General features: G+C 32.3%; 1 protein-coding gene across 1 annotated transcript in view; it reads left to right on the plus strand.

Moving 5' to 3' along the window:
- Positions 1 to 22,612, plus strand: part of LOC145318130 (discoidin domain-containing receptor 2-like) — a 131,640-nt gene that overhangs the window by 51,446 nt on the left and 57,582 nt on the right. The window contains exons 6-12 of the mRNA XM_080159479.1: positions 624 to 909; positions 9,262 to 9,386; positions 13,591 to 13,768; positions 14,276 to 14,613; positions 14,990 to 15,076; positions 15,698 to 15,833; positions 22,191 to 22,422. Coding sequence (XP_080015605.1) covers positions 624 to 909; positions 9,262 to 9,386; positions 13,591 to 13,768; positions 14,276 to 14,613; positions 14,990 to 15,076; positions 15,698 to 15,833; positions 22,191 to 22,422 — 1,382 coding nt within the window. The remainder of the gene's footprint in view (positions 1 to 623; positions 910 to 9,261; positions 9,387 to 13,590; positions 13,769 to 14,275; positions 14,614 to 14,989; positions 15,077 to 15,697; positions 15,834 to 22,190; positions 22,423 to 22,612) is intronic.

Consider the following 22,612-nt stretch of genomic DNA (forward strand, 5'->3'; position numbering starts at 1 on the left):
GTTAAACATGATTTTTTAGTATGGCTGAGAACCGGTTCTAATCCAACGGATAATGATCGGTGTCGACACAATACTGAACTGTAACATATCTGATAAAAATTATTTGCCATAGCAAATAAACATTCTAGTTTAAAAAAAACACTATTATCAAAAATTGGTTGTTATTGGGTGTTACGCATTATAATGCTATTTTAGTTGCTTAATTAGAGTCAGCTTGAACTTAACAAAGCATTTGACAAAATATGTTCAATTAATGTATATATTATCCGATGCTGTGAGTATTGGTGCAAAAAATATGACGTAACAAAAAAAATTAGCCAATGAGAGGCCGTTATTGACCAATGGTAAAATTTATAGTGGACTCTCATTGGCTAATTTTTTTGTTATATTTTGTCATATTTTTTGCATCAATACTCACAGCATCTATTATCCTCGTATGTATATATAATATACATACGAGGATAATATGACAGGAGAAAAATCAATTTAGGTTGTCAAGATGGATATCATATTTTGGTCAGTTCGTTCATCCAGTAAGGGGGGGGGGAGGGTAGGGTGACACGTGGTGGATCGTTATTTTAGACAGCTATAAGTTTCACTTTATAATCTATCAATCTATCTAGAACCTGTATCCCGCGCCCGTGGCGAGCAAAGTGCGCTTCCTCCCTCACAGCGTGCATCCGCGCACCGTCTGCATGCGCGTTGAGCTGTACGGTTGTCCATACGACAGCCCCGTAGCCGAGTACACCGCCCCGGTGGGCGACGAGTTCTCGCCCGGCGTACGGCTGGCGGATATATATGACGGCGGTGTGAGTGAGGATGGCGGGGTGTTGAGCGGCGGGCTGGGCCTGTTGACGGATGGCGATTTGGCGGAGGGTTTTAGAATCTCGCCGTATGGTAACATTACAGGTAAGAATGAAAAACAAAAAAAAACACTTTTGTTTAACATCATCCTATAATATAAATTAGAATTGTTTTGCCTGAAGCTAAAGATCTCGGAAATTGTCTTGGGGTGGTTTTAGTCTTTTTTCTCCCCTCTTTCAACATCCTCTAGAGGCTAGGGGCGAAGAAACTTATCCTTGTTTGAAGAATGTAATATGCCAATAACAACTAAACTGATTGATTTCTCCATTCACATAGCTTTACATAAGTGCCAAGATTGTTATAGGATATTTCAAAATGGATGGCTTTAAGCTATTTTTAATCTTCGAATACAGAAACCAAGAAAAAAAAAACATTTAGAAGACGATTAAAGGCCCTCAAGAGATTATGACGTCATACGATAAATAACCAATGAGAGGCCAGTATAATTTTTATTATTGGTCAATTATAGTGTATACTGGCCTCTCATTGGTCATTTGACGTCGTAATCTGTTGAGGGACTTTAATCGTCTTCAAACATTTATATATCATATCTATTAAAGAGAGAGTTTTGTAATGGGGGGACATACAGACATACCCTAATTATATAAATATCTTGAGCTGCCAGAAAAAGAAAATGTTGAAGTGAGAAAATGAAATATGAATTTTATTTAACAATATCATACATACAATGAATAAGCATTTGGTGGAACCTCAGAATTTGTTCATGTACAAGTATAGAAACCTTATAAAGCCAAAATTGTGTCCAAAATGATCCATGTGGCGTCATAAAAATGAGGGAGATGAGAGGATTAGTGGGAAAAAAAACCCATAAAAAGAAATGGATAATCCCTCATTTTTATGACGTTACATTGAGGATTTTTCACACAATTTGGACTTTATCTAGAAACCTGACTTATGAATTGGATGAAGGTTAATGTCAGTCGTAAATTACACAGTTATATAACCGTGTTATTTCTTTCGTTGGGACTTATCTGCAAATTATCTGTTCTTCTATTAATTAAATCTACATTGACGGTAATGTTGTTTTTTCATAATTTAAGGTGTATATCAATATTTATCTTTCATTGTCTTATCCCTTAAATCAAGGGCATGATAAGAGCCCCTGGAGGGTCAACTATGTATTTTTTATTCAAAAACTAAAAAATAGTTTGGGCCGTCTAGTCGTCTAAAAATCGGTGTCCTAGAAAGCAAACAAACTTTTCTTAACTATGTTTAAGGTTTTTGAAGATGAAAAAAGTCCCTCAACAAAAACAGCATGTTACGTCATAAAAACGAGGGATTATCCATCTCTTTTTTGGGATTTTCTTTCCTCCTTCTTCTCCTCTCATCTCCCTCATTTTATTACGTCACATGGATCATTTTTGACAAAATTTTAACACAATTTAAGCTTTGTCCTAGAAATCAAACAAACTTTACTAAACTATGTTTAAGGTTTTTGTACACGAACATGGTAAAATCTCTAGGTCCCCTCACATACATATATTTGATTTTGAATTGAAACTGAAATATACAATGAAAGATAAATTATATTGTAGAAACATGGATGGGAATATATATTCAGGTATGACTATGAAACCGATTAGAGGCCACTTTACACTGTAATTGACCAAAATGGTAAAATTTATACTAGCCTCTCATTGGTCAATTTTATCGTATGATGCACTTTACGCTGTCTCCAAACCGCTGAACCGATATGTTTCTTATTTATTGCTTCTAATAAGTCCAGAATGTAATTTTTACACTTAATTTTAAACTAAAATTCAAAATGAAGGATCGACTTTCCCACCCCTTTACCTCAAGTACCCCTAGAGGCCTCTAGGGGCGTAGCAGCTAGTTTTCTCATATATTATTTAGATAGTATTAGGAAAGTTAGGTAAATTATGTACAAATACATAATTACATTGCATTATGTAAACTAATCAACATTCGAGAATATTTATCTTTAATCCTTCATCTATCATTGTATTTTGAGTATTTATAAATTCTGTTTGATTTATTATACATTGAAATTATATTATAAATCTATATATTATTACTTGGATGTTGCACCAGATTTTTATGTAGTATAACAAGGTGATGCTCGCAGCTGACTAAAATAACGATCCACCCTCTTTACCTTATACCCTCCCATAATACAGGATGAACAAACTGACCAATAAATGGGGCCTATATTAACAATATGAATTTAAGACTAATTATTACCCTGATAATATTTCCATATACTAAATCCATTATATTATAGCAAGTAACGTTATTGTAAACGAAGCTTTTCTATATTTGGGGTACGGTCGTCTTATGAAGCAGCTTATAGTGCCTAATAAAAAGTGACGTCATACAATACAAACATCCAACGGTAGGCCAATATAAATTTTACCAAAATGGTCAATTAAAATATATACATGTCTATCATATAGGTTAATTTAGGCAGGTTAAAATTGTTCTATAAATTTCAAACAAGGCCTAATGATTCATGTAAAAGTTAGTAATAATTAAGAAAGAGTTGCATTTTAAATATAAAGATTTATTTTGCTTTTTGATAAAACATTCGTGGTAAACTTCTGTAATACGATGCTATACATGATTTTTCAGTATGGCGTAGAACCGGTTCTAATCTACGTTTTCAAAGCCGTACTGGAAAACCCTTTCAATTTTTTATGTTTGACTGTTATTGTAACAACATACCTCAAACATCTATTCAGAGATCTAAAGGGATAAGACAATGGCCAATAAATTCATGTACAATGTACATCCCCAATGATAATACAGAAAATAACCTCTTATGTAGATGACAATTAATGGTTGAAACGTTTGGTCACTCAACTTATTGAACCAACCAATTGATATTCAATAAAAGTCCTCCAAGTTGTTAAGCCAATAAATAAGAAAATGTTATAAAACTTTGGGGACTAGTGTAATAAACAGCCCGATGTCCCCTCCCTCCCTGGTAAAAATAAAAAAGTATATTGTATGAGTTTTTGTTATTCTATATTTGTTTCTATATCTAAGCTTTTACATACAAAATATATGCATTGGAAATTGGGAAATTGGGAGGGAGGGGACAATGGGTTGTTTATTAAGCTAGTTCCTCAAGTTTTATAATAACATTTTCTTATTCGTTGGCTTGAGAACTTTGTGGACTATTATTAAATTTTGATTGGTTGGTTCATTAAGTTGAGTGTCTAAACGTTTCAGCCACTAATTGTGATCATCATTGTAGAAACACATCAATTTATCGGCCATTGTCTTATCCCTTTAGTTCCCTGAAAAATCACAAAGCTCTAGGAAAAAAAATAACCTAACCTCCAGAAAATATATTTGATTAAAAATTTACTTCGTAATTTGTTAGTATTTAGTTAAAATAGCTTAAAACCATCCCAAGACATAAATTAAGACATAATGGATCTATATGAAGCTATCCTGTTTTTAGTACTCAATCGGTTCAGTGGGTTAACGATAGGAAAATAGGTTAAATATTAAAAATTATCAAACTTTAGATTAAAAAAAAACATCCCGATATATAATCGTAGCACTGTGTTCGTATAACCACTGAACCGAATGAGTTCTCCTTTAAATGGAAGCTTTAATATATTTTGGGGAAGGCTAGCTCACCTAAAGAACATTCCTTAAAAAGTAGTTTATAGAAGGCTAAAAGACAGGTAATGAGGAAAAATTGGACTGTTTATTGCACTGGCCCCCAACTTTTTCTTTTTCGTTGCATTATAAATTATGAGGACTTTAATGCATTTTGAATGGTTGGTTCATCAAGTTAGGTGTCATAAAACGTTGTAATCTACTGAAGGGGTAATTTTGTGTATCTATTGGGGATGTACATCAATTTATTGGCCATTGTCTTATCCCTTTAAAACCTTGCTAAAAAGCATGCAGCTAGTTTGAAAGAAAAGAAATTTAGATAGTAATCACTAAATAGGATAATATATATTTTTACGATTCAAGAGGCGATAGGGCACATTAAAATAACAGTAAAGTTAAAGTAAATTCCTAATGTAATCGTATTATATAATACATATAAGAAAACCGCTTAATTGTTGAGATATATTCTCTCATCAATATACAAGATATCCTATCTTTTAAACAATACTACTTATTATGTATTATGTCTTTTTTCTTTTGTAAGCGAAACTACTTTATTCTATCACTAGCGGCTACGCCCCTAGAGGCCTCTAGTGGCACTTTAAATGTTTTTGTTTGTTAAAGTAAATTTTTTATGTACGATACCACCTTATTTGACGTTGAAGTCTCCCCTAAATTTTAAAAAATTTCAATTTTTTTGTCATTTCTCTTGGGAGGGTGGTGGTACCCTCCCCCAAAATAGTTATAAACCTTCCCGGGACCTATGAGAAGCTACCCTGTTAAGGAGAACCCGATCGGTTCAGCGGTTAGTGAGATCTTTCGGTACAGACACACAGACAGACACACAGTCTGACAAACATCCTGTTACTTTATTATAAGAATTATGTCCATGTTTGTATCCAAAGTTTTATAACCACATTATTCCATTTGCTGGCTAATAACTCTGGGTATTTTTTTATTGAAATTCGACTGGTTGGCTATCATGTTCTAACTTTTAATCAAATAAATTTGTTTATCATCATTTGGGATGTATACCAATTTCTCGTTCCTTCTATTATTAGGCTTTTTATTGCTGCGCTACTTATTAACATAATAAACCTTGTTTTTTTTTCTTTTTTGCTTTTTGTTTCAGCCTCTCATGTAAATAGTTATTTTCTTAAGAAAATCAGAGTTAGAGGGATACGGCAATAGACGATAAATTAATTTATAAAATTTCAAAAAGAGTCATCTTAAAGGATAAGACAATGGACCAGAACTATATGTGGACAATAAACAATATTACCCCTTTTGTAAGTTTTGAAAACAAACAAAGCTATCGAGGTTTAATTGAAAAGTTTCGAATTTAAGAACACATTTACGCAGAGATAAGACGATTTTAGATTAATTATGATTCACAAAATCACCCCTCTTGTAGCATAAAATTATTGATTGAAAGGCTAGAACACTCGACTTAATAAACCAACCAATCAAAATTCACTAAAATCCCCAATGTTGTTTAACCAACGAATAAGAAAAGTTATTATGAAACTTTAGGGACTAGTGTAATAAACAGTCCACTTCTCTCTCTGTATTTATGAAACATTCATAATAAAAAATGCTGATTTAAACTATTTCGGTGCATGGAATTTATTACGAAAAATGTAAGATGTTTTGTTTTCATTAAAATTTTCCAATACTTCCCTCTCATATTTGCTTTATATAATTTTGAGAAAATTAATTATCATTCATTGTCTTATCCCTTTAAATCCCTGTCCCTACATATACATATAAATATATATAGATGAGCTATACCCAGGGAGGGAGGGAACATTGAACATTAATTTATCATCCATTGTCTTATCCCTTTAGATCCATGCCCCTACATATACATATAAATATTTGAGCTATACCCAAGGAGGGGGCGGACATTGAACATTATTTTATCATTCATTGTCTTATCCCTTTAAATCCCTGCCCCTACATACATATATATATATATATTTGAGCTATACCCAGAGAGGGAGGGTACATTAAACATTAATTTATTAGCCATTGTCTTATCCCTTTAGATCCCTGCCCCTACATATACATATAAATATTTGAGCTATACCTTTCCAATATCGGGATAACATTATATGGTGTTCCCATGCACTGGTGTAAAAAAACTAAAGTTACCAACAATTTTTTAAAAACATTTTACTTATTATAATGTAGGCTCTAGGGGCTTTGCCCATAGAGGTATAATTAAATCTTATATACCTACCCAGCCAAAAAAAGGTGAATGGATCGCAAATTTTAACGAATAAATGGCGAATTCGCAAAATTCGTAAAAGGAAAAAAAAATAGGGGAGATTAGTTGTTGTTTTTTTTTTTTGGGGGGGGGGGGTTAGGTGTCCCACTACCCAAGATGTGCCCAAGACCACCACAGGGCAAGTAGGTATATTCCCTGAAGTGTAGAATCCGATCAGTTCAGTGGTTACCGAGATCTTAGGGGTCGGACGGACAGACGGACATACATCATTCTACTTTGTATTATAAATAAGATAATTTTTGAAAGAGATCTAGTTATTAAACGTTCAAATAAAATAAATCAAAGAAAGTAAATGCTAATATATTTTATTATTTTTTGGGAAAAATTTAATAACTACATTTTCGTTGGAACGGATAAACATTCCCATTATATATGTATGTACTTTTGGGTTATTGGATTAAGTAAAATGCCTTGAAATAAGTTTTTAAATTATAAAGCAGTTTATCCTTATTTAAAAGTAACAGGATTTCTCTCTGTATTTACCAAAGGATCTTGCTAACCAACGAACCATTATGGTTCTCCTTTACAGGATAGCTTCTCATAGATTCTGGAAGGTTTATAATTATTTGGGATTAAGGTATCACCATCTTCCCAAGAGAAATTGCCAAAAAAATGTTTTAACGAAAATAGCGCCCCCTAATGGCCTTTTAGATATATTTTAATCAGCTTATCTTATTATAGAGGCCTCTAGGGGCCTAACCAGTTCCTTTACAAATTGTACAACCCCCCCCCCCCCCCAAAAAAAAGTCCACTAAACAATCCTCCAATCCCCTACCTCAATTTCCAATATACTTTATATCTTTTACAATCGGTCAAGCTGTTTGTTTGGTCTTTTGGTACAGATGGACAGACAAACACAAAGACATATTAACCTAAATCTTTAAATTCTAGGGGATAAAAATAGCCTAAAACCATCCAATTGAATTTATAAAGGTTTCCCGAATAGCACAGAGTTGAAGTTTGAAAGATCTTCAACTTCGGACTGAAAAACCTTACTACTTTAACTTATAGGAATATTTATAATATTACAAATACCTACATTCTAAAAAAACATTGTATTTATATATGTATTTATACATAGAAACAATATACAAGGAAATTCCCCCTTAAACATGATTTTGATCCATCATACCCTCCTCTCCTTACTTATCCATACCTTCTATGACAAACTTGCATTCTACCAACCCGTGTCTTTCCCTTTAGAGATTTTAATTATTAACCTAACCTAACACAAAATGAGCATAGAATTTTCTCTAAAAGTGGGTTCGCGGTCCATATGAAAAATGGGGGAAAACGATTTATAGTATAAAGAATACAATACTAAGACAGTTTATTGATTGATAGGTATATAATAATCATTCGAGATATTTTTGGGGTAATTTTAAGACAAATAAATACAGAGTTCAAAGTGAAGCATCTCTATAATCAAGTCTTAATTAATGTAAATATAGTACGCACTATGAATTTTAGAAAATGTGAGAATTTATATGCAATTTATATTACACCTTTAACTTAATAATCTGCAATTATGAACACAGTAATAGTGTCTGACTGATTATGACGTAACAAAAAAAAATTAGCCAATGAGAGGCCCAATGGTAAAATTTATAGTGGCCTCTCATTGGCTATTTTTTTTTGTTACGTCATAATCAGTCAGACACTATTACTGTGTTCGCTAATTATGTGTTGACACTTTAATTGTTAATGTTCGTTTGTTCGTGGGTTGTTCGATTTCAGTGTTAACATTGGGCTGTTTATTACACTAGTCCCCGATGTTTTAAACAACTTTGGAGTTGATTGGTTGGTTCTTTTTGTTGAGTGTTCAAATGTTTGAACCACCTATTATAATCTACAGAAGGGATAATTTGTGTATCATCATTGGGGATGAATATAAATTTATCGGCCATTGTCTCATCCATTTAGATCCTTGAGAAGATGTAAAGAAATAAATTGCTATAAAGATATATACATTGTAAATTGCTTTAACCTTATTTTACCTATGCACTGAGCTTTAATCAAATTGTATATAGCAATAGTTGCTACACTTGTTTTGTTATGTCCAAAATATGCTACAGTGTTTTTTAGTAGTGAAGTTACTCTATAATTCCAAATGCCTGTCAGTCTGTCCGTAAGATACAAAGAAGGGGAAACGTGATTTTCTCGGCCGCTTTACTTTTAGAGTTAGACATATGAAAAAACTAATAAATGATAATTAAAAGCAGTTTGAACTTAAAAAAACATTTGATTACAGAAACCCTTCAGAAAATATTTTTTACACGCATAATCTTTACATATAAGTAAAAGGATGTGTCTGCTAACCGCTGAACCAATATGGTTCTCCTTTACAATGTACCTTCTCATAGTGGGAAATATTTTGGGAGAGGGTACCACCATCCTCCTAAGATATTATGCCCTTCCCCCTCCCAATTGAGGCCACTAGGCTTGTGATAAATTATATGGTAGATAAAGGTTTCTAGTATTTCTTAATTTTTCAGGTCACGGCTGGGTGGGATGGAAGAACAAGCGAAAAGTGCTGGAAATCCAACTGAAGCTGAAGGAAGTTACCCGCGTAAAATATATGCGGATAACCAGCTATCAACAGGCGGATATGGGCATACAGGTATAATCTTAAATAGCCCAAAGCCTACCCTTAACTAACCCTAAACTTTTACTGAAATATTTGGAATTCCCGCTCTTGGACCTTTAAGAAGATTTACTGTAAAGGAGAACCATATCTGTTCAGCGGTTAGTAAGTTCTTTAGTTACCGGCAGATAAACATTCTATTACTTTATATAAGGATTTTTCTTTTTATATTGCTTTTCCTATGGTTTTGCTTAATATATTCAAATTCAAACATCCCCTCTATCTATACAATCGATATATTATTACTTAGAGGTTGCAACAGATTTCCATGTACTCTAATAAAGTGTTGCTTGCAGCTGGCCAAAATAACGATTACTCCCCATTCATTTCCCCTCTAGTTGGATGAACGAATTAACCCATAAATGAGTTCCATATTAGCAAGCTAAATTGACGACAATTTTTTTCCTTTCAATATATCCACATATATCCTATATCCATTTATTCATCTTTTTAATGAATTCAGAAGTCAAATAGTCAACTATTAAGAGGTGGGATAGGCGACATTTTAAAATTAGACTCATACTTACAAATTATTTACCCCCAATAATGATAAACAAAATTACCCATTCTGTAATTTAAAACCATTGGTGGAAAAGTTTGGACACTGTTACCAACCAATCAAAATTGGAATATAAATATCTCCAATGTTTTTAGGTAAAGGGACAAAGAGTCTCAAAAAACAGCCCTGTGACGTCATAAAAATGAGGGATTATCTTTTTCTTTTTTAGGGGTATTCTTTCCCACTTCTCCTCTCATCTCCCTTATTTTTATGACGTCACATGGCTGATTTTTGAGACTCTTTTTCCCGCTTCTTTTTTAGTCAACGAATAGTTTAAATAAAACTTTGGGGACCTCTATAATTTATAGTCAAATTTTAGACTTTCAACTGAGCTTGAAATGTTTTAAACAGTAAATAAGATTCTAATCTAAAATATCTTCATACAGACGCTTATAAAGCAGTATGTGAGAATATGAAAAAAGAGGGAGATATCTGAGAGCGTTTATATGGGGTGTTAAAGACGTAATCTACACCCCCCCCCCCCTTCCTCACATTTTAATTGTATATAGAAATCTGATAAAAATACTTTATATAGACGCTTATAAAGCAGTATTTGAGAATATGAAAAAGGAAGGGAGATATCTGTGAGCGTTTATATGGGGTGTAAAGTATAAATTCTCCCCCCCCCCCCCATTTGAATTGTATATAGAAATCTATTAAAAATACTTAATATCTATAATACAAAGTAGAACGATGTCTATGTGTCTGTTAGATTGTAGCGAAGGATCTCGCTAACCGCTGAACCGATCGGGTTCTCCTTAACAATATAGCTTTTCATTGGTCCCGGGAAGGTTTATAACTATTTTGGGAGGGGTACCACCACCCTCCCAAGAGAAATCGCTCCAAGAAAAACGAAAAAAGTATGTGGTGTAAAGTAGAAAAACCACCCCCTCCCATGGTAAACAAATCCCTCAATTTATCATAAAAATATTTTTTGTAGGGGTTTGGGATTCAAAAAAATATGGCCATCATCCCCTTCAAACTTTAAATACCCCCCCCCCCCCCCCCTCTTATTAAAAAATACAATATACGCCCTGACAATAAAACAGTCGACTATTCAACTTTCAAAGTTTTTAACTATGAAAATCTAATAATGGTTTTTGAGAACAAGTTTAGTATGTTTTTAGAAGCGAAGCTTTTCTATAATTAAGGTCGGTCCGTCCTTCCGGACAAATTTTTATGTGATCTAATTATCCGATTGTTCTGACTTTTGGTATACTGATTTCTGGGACAACAAAGTACAATATTATAAGCAAACCAACTATATAATTAAGTCCTAAAATGTAAGTTTTTCAATAAACATTATCCTGTATCAAGAAGTTTTTCAACAAATTTACTTACAATTTTGCTTTGTTTCTTATTTATTTATATTCTGATTATTCAGTTCTGACACTATACAAGTGTTAATGTCCGTTTGTCCAACAGTTTCAGAGCTTCGCTTTTATGAATGTTGTCATCCTTGTTTTTTATCAACTTCTAATTTTGTAACGGAGGGACGGGACATTGAACTGTAAATTACACTGGTACTTAAATTTTTATACAAATACGTTATCTTATTTAGTGGCTCATATTGTTGTATACTTTTATTAAATATTGTTGGTTCATTAAGTTGAAAGTCAATAATTTTCAACCACTGATTGTAAACTACAGGAGAAGTAATTTTGTGTATCATCATTGGGGATGTACATCAATTTATTGGCCATTGTCTTATCCCTTTAGATCCATGAATTTTGTTTAATATTCATTTTTAAAAGAGGGGATATTGCTTAGATAGAAAAACTATTATCACCCCTAAAGGTTAATTACATAATACCAGGTATCTAAAGGGATAAGACAATGGCCGATAAAATTGATCTACATCCCCATTGAATATACACAAATTAGTCCTTTCAGTGATAATAATTAGTAGTTGAAACGTTTAGACACTTAATTTAATGAATCAACAAATCAAAATTCACTATAGTCCCCAAAGTTGTTGGGCCAACGAATAAGATAACGTTGTCATAAAACTTTGGGTACAAGTTTATTTTACAGTCCAATATCTCCTCCCTCCCTGTAACCAACCAATTAAATTGAAAAAAAAACATAAAATAAACTTAGAAAACAAAAATGATCTTTCAGAACATTAAAATACAAATTAAAATAAAAGTTTTGAATTAAAAACATAAATTTGAATTCCATTTAAAACAAAATTGACTACATCCACAAAAATGTAACTAAAAATCAAATTAAAGATTTTTTGTTTTTATCATAAATTAAGATTTTATTTCCTTTAAACTAGCTAAACAAATTGAAAATATAAAATGCAAAATACATATAGGAAGGTGGATTAAACCTAATTGTAGAAAAGCTTCGCAAAAGACAATTTTCCTCAAAAATTAAAATAAATACCATTTTTAGCCAAGGCTTTAGGCCCCTTTAGGCTGACAAAAGTGGTTTAATCTTAAATAATTTTTCACTTATTATCCACGGAATGCTGTCTTTAATATATACGATGTAATAAATAACTATTTTAAAATGATAGCCTTTTCATTTTACGGGATGTACAGACTGAATAAAACCTAATCGTAGAATTGCTTCGCTCCCACATAATTAGAATATCATTTACAAAAGATAAACTCAAAAACCTTTTATGTCAAATTTCAAATTTAAACTTTTACATTACAATTTTAAATTTAAATTCATCTCTCTCTCTCTCTCTCTCTCTCTCTCTCTCTCTCTCTCTCTCTCTCTCTCTCTCTCTCTCTCTCTTTCTTAATCACGAAAATATTCTATAATTGGGGTATTTTTGTTTGTTAAAATCTCGTTAACCACTGAACCAATCGAGTTTCCGATCTTATGGAAGCTTAACATAGGTCCTAAAATGGCTTTAAGCCCTTTTTTGAAAAATAATTATCTCAGTGGTTTTTGACTATTTTCTGCCCCCCCTACTTCCTCCCTCAAAACAAGTAACACATAGACCAACACCCTGTTACTTTTAAATAAAAATTGCTGCACAAAATATGTAAATAATCGCTCTTGTTTTAAATTCAAAATTTTATGACTATTTAAATTTAAAGTATTGTATTTCTAACCTAATTAAACATTAAATACTTTTGTATAAATTTTAAGTAGGTTGTAATTCTAGACCTTAGCAAATTTTTAAAAGTTTATATTAATGAGTAGCTATCTATCTATCTATATATCTATTTATCTATCTATCTATATATCTATTTATCTATCTATCTATCTATCTATCTATCTATCTATCTATCTATCTATCTATCTATTTATCTATCTATCTATCTATCTATCTATATATCTATCTATCTATCTATCTATCTATCTATCTATCTATCTATCTATCTATCTATCTATCTATCTATCTATCTATCTATCTATCTATCTATCTATCTATCTATCTATCTATCTATCTATCTATCTATCTATCTATCTATCTATCTATCTATCTATCTATCTATCTATCTATCTATCTATCTATCTATCTATCTATCTATCTATCTATCTATCTATCTATCTATCTATCTATCTATCTATCTATCTATCTATCTATCTATCTATCTATCTATCTATCTATCTATCTATCTATCTATCTATCAATCTATCAACCTATATATCCAGGTATACCAACAGATCCAGCTCCGGAGCCTGAATGCCGCCGGTCAGAGTGAGGTGAGCGTACTGCGGCCCGGGGCTTCTATCCGCCCAGGGGTAAATACACACACCATGCTGACTAGTGGTAATAATGAGAAGGGGGAAATTGTTACAGATCTGCTCACACTCAACTTTCATTTCGCAGGTATTGTCTTTGTTTTCAAGTTTACAGCTACTCTATAACCTATAGGGATCTAAAAGGATAAGAGATTGGCTCATAAACTGATACAAATCACTGATGATGATACACAAAATAACCTCTATTGTAGGTTACAATTTAGACATTCAACTTAATAAACTATCCAATCAAAATTCAATAAAATTTCCCAAATTTGTTTAGCCAACAATTTAGAAAACATTATTTTAGAACTTTGGAGAATAGTGTAGCAGTCCTATGTTCCCTTATCCTTGATAACTTAGGAATTAGCAGTATGCTCATCAATCCTTTAATAGATCCTATTTACTCCAACAGTATGTCCAAAATGTCTTTAATTTTACCATATTATTGCTGAAAACCAAACCAAGACTCACAATAGCCTAAAACCATCCAGTAAAATGTGTAAACCTTACTAGCTTATATGTACAATTGGATAAACTCTTACAAATTTAGTAATCTATCATTATTCTATTTTCTAAATTTCTTATTTTTTAGACAAATGGATCCTGCTATCTGAAATAGAAGTGGGCACAGATGACCCAAACCTGGCAACCCACAAAGATTCCACTCTGGCAACCCTGTCCAAATCAGCTGATACAACCAAAAGCGCTCCAAAATCTCAAACAACAACTCCCGCCAAAAATACAAATCTGCAAAAAGAGGAAGGTATAGGGAATAAACAAAGGAAATCAACTAATGTAGGGGTAGGGCAAGGGCAGGAGAAAACAATATTTGCAGAAAGTGACAGGAGTGATGATCTAAAAAATATAGAAAATGGTGATATTAATGAGGAGGAATCAAAAACTCAAGAGGATGAAGATCAGTTTGTAAAGGTATCATTCATCTATCTATTTATTTATTTAATCTAAGCATCTATTTATCTATTCTTATTAATCTTTTTATATTAAACAATTAATTTATCTACTTAACCATCTTCCACCCATTTGATCATAAATTAATCCATCCACAATCTATTAATCCATTCAAATATATGTTGTTCATCCATCTATATCTATTCATCTTATTTATCCATCCATCTAGTTTTCTCTCCAAATATTATAACTATCTATCTTTCTATAGTTCTATTTAATTATCTACCAAAACAATCTTTCTATCAAACTCACTATATCATTCTATCATATCTACATATCTATTATTATCTATTTTTCTGTTTATCAATCTATAGTTTCAATGTTTTATTCTATCTAGGAAATCATGGATGATGACAGTTTCCACGATGTTACCCAAGATGACGTCAAAGAAGTAAATAGAAACAAAAAGAAACTTCTACCAACGGTAAGTCAAATTTTAGTTGTCTCGGCCCTAGCCTCTGTATGAGGGAGGGGAGGTTCTGGAAAATAGCCTAAAACCACCCCTAAGGCATTCATAAATCTTCCCCTAATAGTAAAACTCATTAAGACCAACAATTTTCGAGATCTTTAGCTAAGGACAAACTCATGTTATATTGATACTAGAGGCCTCTTTGGCCAATTTTTGTATTGGCGCGATTTCTATTAGGAGAGTGGTTGTACCCTCAACTAAAATAGTTATAAACCTTCCCTGGACATGTAAGTCCAACCGTCAGTCAGATATTAAACTAAATTCTGACAAACATCCTGTTACTTTAATATACGGTTAACAGGTAGAACTTTGGACAAAGGTCGAGAAAACTCTGGTATCTAAAGGGATAAGACAATGGTCAATCAGTGTAAATCCCTTAAATAATGATACAGAAAATTACACTTTCTGTATATTACAATTAGTGGTTGCAACGTTTGGACACTCAACCAAAAGAACAAACCAATTAAATGTCCCCTAAGTAGCCAACGAAAGGTATTATAAAACTTTGGGTACTATTGTAATAAATAGCCCATTGTCAACTCCCTTCCTGTTTTAACTATTGTTCTTTTATTTTAGGAAACCGTAGAGGAAAAGTCAGAAACGTATATCGGTGTAGTTATCGGGATCCTAAGCGTCACAGTGGTACTTTTGTTGACCGTCATCATTATGATTTTGAGGAAAAATAGATCCAAAATATTCTCAAAACATTCAAGTAAGTTTATTAACATTAGGGGTCTAAAGGGATAAGACAATGGCCGATAAATTGATGTACATCTACGATCAATATCACACTAAATTACCCCTTTTGTAGATTACAATTAGTGGTTGAAACGTTTGGACACTCATCTTAATGAACCTACCTTTTAAAATTCAATAATAGTCTCCAAAGTTGTTGAGCCAACGAATAAGAAAACATTATTATAAGACTTTGGGGACTAGTGAAGTAAACATCCCAATGTCCCCTCCCTTTCTGGATTATCATGATCTTGAGGAAGAATAGATCCAAAATATTTTCAAAACATTCAAGTAGGTTTTATTAGTAGTTAGAAGCTACTCTATAACTCACTTTGTCTGTCCGTCAGTATGTCCGTCATTCTATGATTTTCTCGACTCCTATTTAAGAAAGACATTTGAACCTTTTAGTGAAGATTCCTATGACATATGCGAATCTAATATTTACATTGTTTTGTCTGTTTGTCTGTCGTTAATGCTAAAATATTCTCAAAACATTTTTAGGTTTTATATTACTAGCCCCTACTTTCTAGGGGATCTATATTCAAGGTGTAAGAATGGGGGCCGAAAATAGCCTCAAACAATCCCAAAGCTTCAAAGTAAAATTTTAAACTGCTTAAAATCATCCCAGGATCTATGTGAAATGTTCAGCAGTTATTGAAATTTTAATAGACATTCGATAAACAGACAAACATCAAGCTACCTTAGTGTCTTTTGGATGTACTGACCTACTGACATTTAAAGTTATCTACAATATATATTCTATCGTTTAAACAATGTTTTCTATTAGGAGTATAACAGCAGAATTTTGACACATGGTGAGCTGTGACCCTGCTGTTATTCTATTCATACAAATTGCCCTTAGTTCCGTACTTATATATCTCAGGGAAGGAAAGGGCAATGCTAGTAAAATAATCAAAATGGATTTATAACTACTTGAATCTTACACTAGATTTTCATGTACTATAATAAAGTAAAACTTGTAGCTAGTCTTCCCCATACCCTCCCCTCCTAATGGATCAACGAACTGACCAATAAATGATGTCGACATACAAAGAGGTCTTAAATAATATCATCCACTGCCCTATCCCTGACACCCTAAATATCTCCTATCTATAGTTCAAAGGCTTTGGGTTAAATGTGGAAAATCAGTAGGGAAGGTATATAGCATAGATGCATAAAACTCAGAAATTTTAGTCAGGGAGGAAGAGGACATGTGAATGTTTATTGCAATAGTCCCCATAGTTTTATAATAGCGTCTTCTTTTTTATTGGCTTCCAACTTTGAGGACTCTTGTATATTTTTGATTGATTGGTTCATTAAGTTAAGTGTTCAAGCTTTTCAACCACTGATTATAATCTATATAAGGTGTAATTTTGTTTATTATCATTGGGAATATACATCAAATTATCGGCCAGTGTCTTTTCTCTTTAGATCCCGTATTGCCCTCTCCTGACCTGGATAAACCTTACTTGTACAGACAACCAACTATTTTATCATATTTTTTTATTTTTTTTGTCAATCTTTTGATGTTAAAGTAAGTAAAATGATTCCAAAGATGTATCCATCTCTATATATCCTATGATATAGAGTAGTAAGGTTTTTTAGTCTGAAGCTTAAGGTCTCAATAATTACTCAACTGATTGGGTTCTTTTTTAGGTAAGCTTCTCGTAGGTCCCGTTATGGTTTTAGGATGTTTAACTTTCAAAATAATTGCATATGCACATCAATTTAACTTCCATTGTCTTTCCCTTAACTTGATTTTAAACCTCTATAACTAATAACTCTATCTATAATATTATGAAAGAGAACTGAGCTACAAATAATAGATATAGAATACGTGGATATTGTCAGATATTCTCGCTTATAAACTTATAAAGACGAAGACCAAACTGCATAACTTTTGTGTCACTTTTGATTCATGTGACGTCATATAATGAGGAAGATGAGAGGAGAAATGGGAAAGAAAACTCCTAAAAAAGAGATGGAGAATATGACGTCAAAAGTGGTGCAAAAGTTATGCAGTTTGGTCTTCGTTCTTATAAAATGTTTCTCTCAGATGGCAAATATAACAAGACCCCCCCATCCCCAATAATGACTTTCCCCTGACCAATATTCAAGAAATATATAAGCAAACAAAATTGATAAAAAAATTTCCCTGTTTCAATATCCAAATATTCTATATCCATTGTGCCAGACCAACCCCTCTATTTATCAATCAATCAAAAACCCACCCCTCACCTAATGGCCCTCCCCCTGGGATTAATTTGACCTCCCCCCCCCCCCTGAAACCACTCTCAATAAATTTGAAATCTATATATATCATAATTCTGTATTTTATAGATTGTTAGGGTTGTAACAGTGTTTTGATTTATTGCAATTTGCTGGAGGGAAGAAAGAGGTGTAGATTGATTAATTTGACAGTCAAATATAAGCATTATTAAGACAAAATATACTATAAATGTTTCAACAAAGAAAATTGTTAAATATAGTAACGTTTTCTTATTCGCTGATTAACAACTTTTAAGTAATTAATTTCATTGTATTTTGATTGGTCTATTCTCAACTAGAAAAGTTCAAACTTTGTAACTTATAATTTATAATCTACTGAAGGGGTATTCTTGTTTATCATCATTAGGGATGTATACAGTAATTTATTGTCCATTGTCTTACAACTTAAATTCACACAAGTTGAAGATAAAAGGATGTACAATAGGCGTTTATTGAATGGTGATTGGTTGGTTCATTTAATTGATTGTCCAAACTTTTCAAACACTAATTGTAATCTACAGAAGGTTTAATTTTGAGTATCATCATTGGGGATGTGCATCAATTCATCGCCTAGTGTCTTATCTCTTTAGATCTCTGGTAATATTGAACGGAGGAATCCTTGTTTTTTTTCGTGCTAAGCCTAAAACTGATGAGGAATTATAGGAATTTTGTAAAGAATCTTAGGTTATGTTCAATAAATTCCAAATAAATAGATAGATAGTTGGTTAGATGGATAGATAGAAGGATAGTTAGATAATTTTAGGAGTTTTTAAAAGAATGTTATATGTTTAAAAAAATCTAAATAGATAGATAGTTGGTTAGATGGATAGATAGAAGGATGGATATTTAGATAATTTTAGGAAATTTAAAGAGAATCTTAGGTTATGTTCAATAAATTCCAAATAGATAGATAGTTGGATAGATAGATGAATTGCTAGATGGATAGTTAGATAATTTTAGGCATTTTTAAATGAATGTCATGTTCAATGAATTAAAAAAAAGATAGATAGAAGAATATATAGATAGATAAATAGATAGATATGTAATTGGAGATATAGGTAGATAGTTAAAAAATATATTTTTCTTTGGTTCTATAAATGTTCAATATACTTACAAAGAAATAGATGGTTAGATGTTTAAATAGATAGAATGGTATATAAATAGATAGTTAGAAATCAATAGTTATGTTAAGAATTCAATAAAATACCAGTAATGATTAGCCTAGTTCAGTTATAATATAATGATAGAGGCGTGTACAGGGTTTTTAGATGGATGATTAATAGATAGATAGATAGACAGATAGATTGATAGATATTAATAGATATGTTAAGAATTCAATAAAATACCAATAATGATTAGCCTAGTTTAATCAGGGATCTCAAGGGATAAGATAATCAATAAAAAATTTATGTACTGTACATCTCTATGATGATACACAAAAATACCCTTTCTGTAGATTACACTCAGTGGTTGAAAGTTTGGACACTAAACTTAATGAATCAACCAAATAAAAATTATGAAATATCCCAAAGAATGGAGACTAATGCAAATAACAGCCCAAGTTCACCTCCCTCCTTTGGATAATACAATAATGATTCTGGCGTGCACAAGCTTTTGCCAGGGGGTGAAAAAAGGGGAAGGTATGCCATTCTAATTTCAATTTTCAAAGGGTGTGTAGGCACCCCCGTACACTCCCCTTACGCTCGCTTAAATCAAAGAAACCCTATGCTTTAAATAGTGAAAATAAAATGAAAAATAAAAAAAATTATAATTAATGGAATGGCCTTAGGAATGATAATAAAGAACTATAAAAACTGTTAAAGAAGCTTAATTGATCACTTCTCAGAGATCTAAAAGGATAAGACAGTGGCCGATAAATTGATGCACATCCCTAATGATGATACACAAAATTATCCCTTCTGTGGATAACAATTAGTGGTTGCAGCGTTTGGACACTCAACTAAATGAACCAACCAATTAAAGTTAGATAAAAGTCCACAAAGTTGTTTAGCCAGCATATAAGAAGACGTTATAATAAAACTGTAATAAACAGCCCAATGTCCTTTCCTCCCTGCTCACTACTACTATAAATGTATAACTAAAAATGATTTAAAACTTTAAAATACTTTTCTATTAGGTCTGTGTAGTTGAGTTGTATTTTCAAGTTTGACAGCTAATTATGAAATATCATGTCTAGAGATGGTTTTATATTGTGAATTAGATAGATAGATAGATAGATAGATAGATAGATAGATAAATAAGTGAATATGGTTGACGGCTAATTATGAAATATCATGTCTAGAGATGGTTTTATTGTAAATTAGATAAATAGATGGATAGATAATTAAATAAACAAGGATGACAACATCCATAAGTAGCGAAGCACAAAATTTCGTGGATGGGAATGACCGTCATGGTTGTTTTCTTCAAACAATTGGAAATTTAATTTTGATATCTAAAACAGAAAAAATTTTGAAAATCGGATCATAAACACCAAAGATATGGGGAAAAATTAAAAATTTAAAAATAGCCAAAACCCTGCAAAAAGGCAGTCTGACCATTATTGTTGTTTTCTTTAAACAACGGGAAATTTGATTTTGATATCTATAACTGAAAAAATTTTGAAAATCGGTTCATAAACACCAAAGATATGGTGGAAAATATAAAAAATGTAAAAATAGCTAAAAACCTTCAAAAAGGCGGTCTGACCGTTATTGTTGTTTTCTCCAAACGACGGAAAATTTAATTTTGATATCTTTAACTGAAAAAATTTTGAAAATCGGACCATAAACACCAAAGATATGGGGGAAAATGTGGAAAATTTAAAAATAGCCTAAAACCTGCTAAAAAGCCGTCCGACCGCCAATGATGTTTAATAGTTAATTGTGCTCCTTAATGATGGGAATGTTGTCAAAAAATTTCAGAATTCTATCTTTTATAGGAGCTGAGTAAATCCCATTTCCCCCATAGCGTTACGGACTGACTGACGGACTGACGGACGGACAAAGTGAATTATAGAGTAGCTTCGCTACTAAAAAAATATGGTTGACAGCTAATTATGAAATATCATGTCTAGAAAGTGTTTTAGTATAAAATAGATAGATCACTAGATGGGTGGATAGATGGATGAGTATATTCACAGGTTGATAGATGGATAGATGCATTAATAGTTATATAGATATATTCACAAATTTTATATAAAATTCATATTTTGTTTGTAAGTACACCTCTTAGACAAATATATCAATAGATGGATAGATAGACAGACAGATAGATGGATGGACAGATCGATATATATATATATATATAGACTTTTTTGTCACCTAATTAAGATAATATTAATGTCTGAAGTTTGAAAAGCTAATAAATTAAATAGATAGATAGATTAATGGATGGATAGATAGATAGATAGACATATAAATAAATAGATAGACATATTTGACACCTTAATTAAGATAATATAAATGTCTGAGCTGAAGTTATAAAAGCTAATAAATTAAATTTGACTTTCAAATCTGAAGAAATTAAATATTATGTCAGTTTGTCAATCTTCAAAGTAGATGAAATTCGGGGAGGGAGAGGTCATTGGACTGTAAATCATATTGGTTCCCAATGTTGTATAAACAAGCTCTCGTATTCGTTGATTTACTAATATCAAATATTGATTGGGTTGTTAAAACTAATAGTGTGCAAGCTTTTCTACCAATAACTTTATTCATAGTGAATGGAAGAAAAAATAATGTGGATTTTTTTGTTGTTGAAAAAATAACGTGTTTTTGGTGAAATAGGTTGGGTTAAGCAAGGCTTTAATAGTTCTTGCCTAATAGGATTAGTTACACTTGCATTTTTTAATTATTAAAGGCCAAGCAAATGCGTATTTTGTTTAGTTTTAAATTTTTGGGGAAAAAAACGTATTTTGGGTGAAGTAGGTTGGGTTTAGCAAGGATTTAATAGATCTTGCTTAATAAGATTAGATCCACTTGTAATTTTTTTAATTCTTAAAAGCCTAGCAAATGTAAAATAAGATCTCTAAAACCGAAATTATACATTTTTTTTTTATTTTCAGTGTTCAAAAGCCCCACAAAGGTGGGGGGCAAGGGGAGCCTGACCATGAAAGAGATGCGTCTGCGGCTGAGCCCCATGAAACCGTACACCACTAGCCATAGCGGCGGCGGCGGCACTCAGCGGCCGTTTGGCGGCGATTTGGACGACTCGTCGGACACGGAGGAAGCGTCGCTGTATCAGGAGCCCTTGCGGCTGTTGGATAATAGCGATGGCGGCGGCGGTCAAGAATATAGGTAAATATATTGGGTACTTGGGTACCAATGGGTAATTTACAATCCATTGTCCCCTCCCTACAGTATTAAAAGCATGGGATATAAAGGGATAAGACAATTGCCGATAAATTGATGTACGTACATCCCTATAAATGCTGATACATAAATTAGCTCTTCTGTAGATTTAAAGTCAGTGGCAAAAACGTTTGAA

This window comes from Acartia tonsa, chromosome 4, assembly GCF_053477335.1.
Source record: "Acartia tonsa isolate MP-2025a chromosome 4, ASM5347733v1, whole genome shotgun sequence".
Taxonomy (NCBI): domain Eukaryota; kingdom Metazoa; phylum Arthropoda; class Copepoda; order Calanoida; family Acartiidae; genus Acartia; species Acartia tonsa.